At 50.1% G+C, this 7,365-nt stretch overlaps 1 protein-coding gene across 1 annotated transcript; it reads left to right on the forward strand.

Moving 5' to 3' along the window:
* The first annotated feature begins 562 nt into the window (after nt 1–562).
* LOC108802035 (erythroid membrane-associated protein-like) lies at nt 563–5,130 on the forward strand. The gene is given in 4 exon segments (XM_018573923.1): nt 563–652; nt 1,331–1,466; nt 3,941–4,261; nt 4,832–5,130. Coding segments are annotated over 4 exon segments (846 nt in total).
* The last annotated feature ends 2,235 nt before the right edge of the window (nt 5,131–7,365 follow it).

Here is a 7,365-nt window from a genome sequence, read left to right on the forward strand (position 1 = left end):
GGTGAGCTTCAGAGATAAATCTGTCGTTTCTTCTGGGGCTTTTTACAGAATATTTGCACTGCGCAGCCAAAGAGGTTTCAGAAAACATATAAAACATGTTTAATACCTGAGCTGGTTCAATGACCTGGGAGAAGCGGTCAATGTACAAGGCTTTGTATCCGGCGCTGCTGAGACCGGCAGGACGGGTCTGACACAAAGTGATAACACGGGGAGCCATGTGTCAAAGGCTTATGGTTAAGAATCTCGGTGCCACCTCCTAAATTCAAAAACATTGTGGCCAACCTCGCCCTTCCCCCGTGCACAAATCCAGCTCCATACAGACATGGTGAGACCAGGTTGGTGGAGGAACTCGAGTGTCCTTCACAGAGCCCCGACCTCAACCCTACTGAACACCTTTGGATCTTCTCCTCCAGAATCAGTACCTGACCTTACAAAATGCTCTTTTGGTTCAATGGCCATAAATTTCCACAGACACGTTCCAAAAACTTGCGGAAAGCCATCCCAGAGGAGTAGAGGAAGGCTTAGACTAACTCCATATTATTGTCCATGGGTTTGGAATGAGATGTCCAACAAACTCTCCTCGGTGCGTTGGTCAGGTACCATCAAACCTTCAGCCATATTTGGGGGTTTTCTTGTAGATGAGACTAATCTGGTAATATAAAGCCATCGGGAGGGTCACATTGAGCTTCCATGTGGCCTGTACATCTCCAGAGTGCCCCCCGGGGTTCAGGGGTTCAGATGGATTTTGAGTTGTCTCACTTTTATGGACTTGATATGGTCTGGTCCTCCAGGTCCTCCTGGCTCTTCTCTCAATGTTCTCTCCTCGCCTCGTAGGCTTCACTCTCAGGAGTTTATCATTCACCTCTGCGCTGTGTGTGTCATCACCTAACTGACCCACTGCAATAAACAGAGCTTCTGACAGTCAGAGTTTGACAAACTGGCCAGAAGACAATACAATTCAGACTGATCATCTACGTGTATAATGTGACAACCAATCAGAAGACAAAGAGAAAAGGTCCTACTCATGGACGGAGGCTGTGTACACACTACAGCCTCATGATGGTGACAACAGTGGACCGTGACTGCGTAATGTGCATTGAAATGGCCACTCGTAGTCTCCATCAGAAGCCCATGTAACCCGGTGACAATTCAGGAGAACAATTGGGCAAAGTCTCTTTGTACTCAGCACCTTAAGGAGAGGTTCAGTAGAACATAGACAACAAACACATAATAAAAGGTTTATTCCAAGATGGTTCCGGTCAGAAATCTCTGGACAAGTTCACATTTTATAACCTGCTGGGAATTGACGGTCTGTATTGTTTGTGCCCAGATCCGGACTCTGCACCTCCGCCAAGATGGACCTCCTGGTGATGGTACCACCAGCACCCGACTTTACTTCATCATTCATCGCACAAACCCGACATCTGCTCCATGGATGGAGTGTTCTGAGTGCAACCCACATATTGGTAAGGTTCTGGAAGTCCGGGTTCTCAAATCTTTGATCAGAACTTTCCACCAAGTATAGAATTCTGGATGGGGGGAGGAGAGAGAAGAGAGAGAGGGAGGGCAGAGAGCAGGGGGAAGAGAGAGGAGCGAGAGAAGAGGGGGGGGGGGGGGGAGAGAAGAGAGAGGGAGGAGAAGAGAGAGAGCGGGGAAGAGAGAGGAGCGAGAGAAGAGGGGGGGGGGGGGGGAGAGAAGAGAGAGGGAGGAGAAGAGAGAGAGCGGGGAAGAGAGAGGAGCGAGAGAAGAGGGGGGGGGGGGGGGAGAGAAGAGAGAGGGAGGAGAAGAGAGAGAGCGGGGAAGAGAGAGGAGCGAGAGAAGAGGGGGGGGGGGGGGGAGAGAAGAGAGAGGGAGGAGAAGAGAGAGAGCGGGGAAGAGAGAGGAGCGAGAGAAGAGGGGGGGGGGGGGGGAGAGAAGAGAGAGGGAGGAGAAGAGAGAGAGCGGGGAAGAGAGAGGAGCGAGAGAAGAGGGGGGGGGGGGGGGAGAGAAGAGAGAGGGAGGAGAAGAGAGAGAGCGGGGAAGAGAGAGGAGCGAGAGAAGAGGGGGGGGGGGGGGGAGAGAAGAGAGAGGGAGGGGAGGAGAGAGAAGAGAGAGAGAGGGAGGGCAGAGGGGGAAGAGAGAGGGGCGAGAGAAGAGGGGGGAAGAGAGAGGAGAGGGGAGAGAAGGGTGGAGAGAGAGAAAACAAGCAACAAAATAAATGTTAAAAATGATTCTGAGTCCTCGTGAATCTTCTTTCTATAGACAGTTAAATGAGATAAAAAGAAAGAACATATCATCTCTTCTTCTTTCAGTTGCTGTGTGTGGGATGTACCACCGTCCAGTCTGCGGGGGCCCCAGGTAATCATGACCAGTAGAAACCCGCTCCTTTTATAAATCTCTCTGACTCCGTCATGACAAGCCCCTCCCCCTCATAGTTCTCCTTTAAATAAAGAATTCAGAATGCAATCACTTTGTGTGCGAGGAAACTGGAGAGAAAACACACGCAGGATATTTCCCCGCACACGATTGGATGCTGGAAGTCGGCACAGCGTTCACCTCATTCGCTAAGCCGAGTGAATTCTATAATATTGGAAAGTGAATGTTTACTCGGCTGAGTGAATGAGGTGAATCTCTGCTGACTTCAGCCGTCCAATCACGTGCAAGCAAACATTTTCCTTACATGTGATTGGACACAAAGTGATTCCGTTCATTATTGTATCTTTTAATTCTTTTATTGAACACATTCGGATACTTTGTATCTCCCCATTCCCTACGATGAGTGACAATTCCCTCTGAATGTGAACATGTTCTACTCCTTTAGTAAATCCTGGTGGTGACTCTGAAGTGAAACGGATCCCTATCGCCCCCTGCTGGCTGCGTATCAAAATACAAAGAAAGTAATAAAATAAAATGTAACATTAACAGGATGATAAAAAGATGAATAAACAGTTATTTTTGGACCCGACCTTCCACAGATCTGTATTTATAGGATCACATACATTCCAAAGCCATTCTTTACCTCCAATTAAAATAAATCAGTACTGGACAGAGATGGTGGCTCAGCGATGACACAAGTATGTACATCCCAGTGTCTGTGCAGATCTTGGCTGTGTTCTCAAATGTCTGAAACAGATCAGCCCCTTGCTGCAGCCTCTCACCTTGTGACTGGATACAAAGTTACAATGTTGCAGCCTGATCACTGGGGGAGGGGAGACTGAGGAAATGCTTCCTCCTGCCTGCAGCCAGGGCCGGATTTACTCTCTCTGCTGCCCACATGGGCCCCCTACCCACCCCCATGGGGAATGGCAGACCTGCAGGCTGCATACAAGTGAACTTGGCAACATTGCCGGGATCACTTGTACAAAACAAGTGGCGGCTTCCCCGCTGTACATTTAGCTCTGCTTGCCCAAAGCCGGGCTAAGTGTAGAAAACAACTACCCGCCCGGCGCACGGAACTGCATGCCCCGGTAATAGGGAGAGAGGAATTCCACCCCCCTGCCGCCCCTCTACTCCCTGCTGCCCAGAGGCCGGGCCTTGGTTGGCCTTGTGGGAAATCCGGTCCTGCGTGCAGCAGACCGATCACTGGGGGAGGGGAGACTGAGGAAATGCTTCCTCCTGCCTGCAGCAGACTGATCACTGGGGGAGGGGAGACTGAGGAAATGCTTCCTCCTGCCTGCAGCAGACTGATCACTGGGGGGAGGGGACACTGAGGAAATGCTTCCCCCTGCCTGCAGCAGACCAATCACTGGGGGAGGGGAGACTGATGACATCATCTCAGCCTAGGTAAAGTCACTGACTGGAGCTCAGGGACGGCTTTGTAATGATAAGAGGCGGAGCTTGTCTGTGCAATGATCCTGCTGCTGTACATTGGGACACGTTGGGAGCGTATGTATGCAGATTGTGAAGTTCGCATTCCGCTCCGTGTTGCTAATTTGTTTTTTCCTCCCCCCTCCTCTCGCAGTGTCCACCTATCTGTATAGCTCGGTCCAGCTGCCGTGCTCCTTCCCTTTCGTACGAGGACCGGAAGGCCTGACGGTGGTTTGGGAGAAAGTGGGGAACGGCGGAAGGAAATTGCTGGTCCACAAGTTCACGGACGGCGAAGACCATCTCGGTGACCAGGACCCGCAGTTCAGAAACCGCACGGAACTCTCCAAGGACTTCGCACTGGGGAACCTGAACCTCAGGCTGAGGGGGGTGACCTTCGAGGACGAGGGGACGTACATCTGCAAGGCGGCCCATACGAAGGGTGACGGAGACCTGACCCTGGACCTGGCGATCAGCGGTATAAACGCACAATGCGGGAGATTTACACAACTGACCACAACTGACCATTGCTTCTCTTCCCAATTCCCATACATGCCGACTGTGCCGGATTTGCCGGAAATTTGCATTGCACTCGGTGATGTGCGGCTTGGATGCCGCTGCTCGGCCATGGAAACCCATTCCATGGAGCTCTCTATGCACTGTTGTTGTGCCCATCTGACGGCCGCATGGAGTTTGGAGGTCTGTAGCTATTGGCTCTGCAGACAGTTGGCGACTTCTTCCCGCTGTGCGCTTCAGCATGCGCTGACCCCGCTCTGTCATGTGACGTGGCCGACCACTTCCTGGCTGAGTTGCTGTTGTTCCCAGTTGCTTCCACTTTGTTATAATCCCAGTAACAGGCGACCGCGGCGGAATATTTAGTAGCCGGGAAATGTCACAGAACACCTGAATCCAATGATATGGAGGGGGAGGGGCCAATACTTTTGGCAATATAGTGTACATTGTATCTCTTTAGGGCCGGCGTTGCTTCAGGGATTTTTCCAACCCCAATGCCAATTATTTCAACTGCAACTTTTTTTTTTTTTTTTAGGCTTAAATGTCACCAAACCCACCATTACCTTTACCTACGTGAGTGGGGATCAATACCTGCTCTGCCTGAGCTCTGGGATGTTCCAGGATCTGAAAGTCAGCTGGTACGATAGGCAGAAAAGAGACTTATCCATGAGAGCAAATTAAACCTTCAGTGACCTCGGGGAAGGAAGGGAGATGGTGAAATCCGTCTTGAAAATGGACCTGGCGCCGAACTTGGACTACTTCTGCCAGATCCGGGAAGGGAGGCTGAACAGAAGCGTCCGCGCTGTGATATCAGGTATGGACTCTGGATCTTAGAGAAGTGGTAAGAGCTTGGATGAGGTAAGTGAAAATTCCATGGGGGGGGGGGACCAGAAGTTGGGCTTTTGGATAAGTGTTACTTTCTGATCAGCAGTACAGGAAGTGAAGGGAAAGCAGAGATTGGGGACGGGAATGTAAATCTGCTCAGGCTGCGACCTCTTCTCAAGGGTGTGAGCTGGAGCGAGGCTACTGACACCCTTGGCATGTCCTGGGATAGGAGGAGACGTAGAGATGGTACCTGTGTCACTGGACACATTCATACGGGGAGTTTATTTGGTGATTTCTGGATCCGTGTGGATTCGGCTCTCATGGTTGTTACTTTGTGTTGCAGATGGAAGTACACCAATCTATCTTCAAGATGCTCCAAGCTCCGCCACCTGGATCTCGGCCTGGAAGATGATCCCGGGGCTCCTCGCCTGCACCGCCTTCAGGATCTGGATTGTGTAACCATTGACTAGATATTTCACAATGTCTGCAGGTTTTATACAGACTATCAGTGCTCCTGGATCTGCAGACACAGACCTGACACCCAACTGTCAGGAGCTACCTGGGCTGGACGTTGGAAGAGCGGACTTCATTGTTCTTTCCTGTCAGGGTGGAGATAGGTTTGAGGCCAATTGTTGGCTTGATTTGTGGGAGGAGTCCTGCACATTTAAAGCCCCCCCCCCCCATTTCACCTACTCACCTGTTGGGATGTTCGTGTCAATCAGCCCTCCCTTACCCCTTCCAGGACAACTTACTCTGAGTATGCCCCCTTATTTGCATAGTGACCATGTCACACCTCAGGTCAAGTTTAGGTAGGGTCATCATCTTCATTTACAGGTACGTATCAGTGTGGCTCTGACTACAAATGGAGGTTACTGCACATGGATGGTGGTAGGGTACAACCATCCTCAGCCTCATATCTGTGACCGGTTTGTGGAAAACCGTTTGACTCCTGAGAGGTCATTCTTCAGAATGTGTTTCTTCTTGAGAGGTTCTTTGAGGGCTTCAGACAGACCGAGGTCAGAGAATGAGAGAAATCAGTGATGGCCTCCTTGTTATAACCTCATGGAGGAGTATTTCTGGCAGCAGAGTTCATCTCAGTGCCGCCATTTCTTCTCACTGGAAACACTACAGAAGAGGACGACCCACCTAGGAATCTGTTGGACCTTACTGAACCCTTTCAGGAATCTCCTCGTGAAAACTGTCCTCCTTCCAACCTTTCTAAAATGTTCCTTCCTTCCTTTCATAGCGGAAATCACAGGGTATCCCCATCATTAGATACAGCAGTTCGCCGCTGAGCCTGGACCAGCCATCAGTGAAGCCACTGGTGACCAAAGCCACCATTAGAATTGGACATTCTTGGCCTTCACCTGGCTGAGAATATTGATGTTCTGTGTATACATGTATATGAGGTGACTGTATTCCTGCTGATGATGGGAAGTTGGGAACAATACAAATGTGTCCAATGAGGGTTCAGGTAAAAGTCACCTATTTGCTTGTCCCGCCTCTATACACAGACCTACTGTGCCTGATGGTAAAGTGTAAGTCGGGCCCATTGAGTCCTAGATGGACCTCAGAACATGGAGATCTCATACACATCTTCTGGAGATGCCCAAAACCGACCCGATACTGGCTCAGAGCGTTTGATATTATTAACAACCCCATTATTCCCCTGAGCCCAAGATGGGACTCCTGAGGAGCTTCCTTCTGATGACCCCCTTATCATAAAGCAACGCAGCTGAGAGAGAGGCCTCAACTCTCTTCTCTGACCCCTTCTAACGTCACAGTGTATCCAAATGCAGCAAAACAAAAGCCAATATGGCAGCTCCCAGCTGATTCTTTCTACACAGGTATTTGGTTACATGTCACTTAGAGGATCCACCCCGTGGCCTCCTCAGTAGGTGGAGAAGCTCCATTTGTGGCTTCCTTGTGGCAGTTGTGGTGAATGTCCCAACCACAAGGTGCATGCATCTCCTGACTGATGGTTAGGGGTCCCTGCTCAATTCAAAATTTTGAAGAGGTCCTGTACCATATACTGGTTTGTTGATGCAGTTCCATTTTTTGTCAGGAATTTTCTTTTGTCTTTCCCCTTATTGGAACCTCTATTAGATGCTCAATGGATATTCGAATGTATTTTCTCCATGTAATACCCCATCAGGGCACCAGATGGCACCGAGGAGCATATAAAATTAAAATAGTTCCTATGATCCTTTAGCACCGTCTGGTGGCCACATTGGGGTATTACAC

Source organism: Nanorana parkeri, unplaced genomic scaffold (genome assembly GCF_000935625.1).
Source record: "Nanorana parkeri isolate BGI_ZX_2015 unplaced genomic scaffold, ASM93562v1 scaffold2618, whole genome shotgun sequence".
Classification (NCBI taxonomy): domain Eukaryota; kingdom Metazoa; phylum Chordata; class Amphibia; order Anura; family Dicroglossidae; genus Nanorana; species Nanorana parkeri.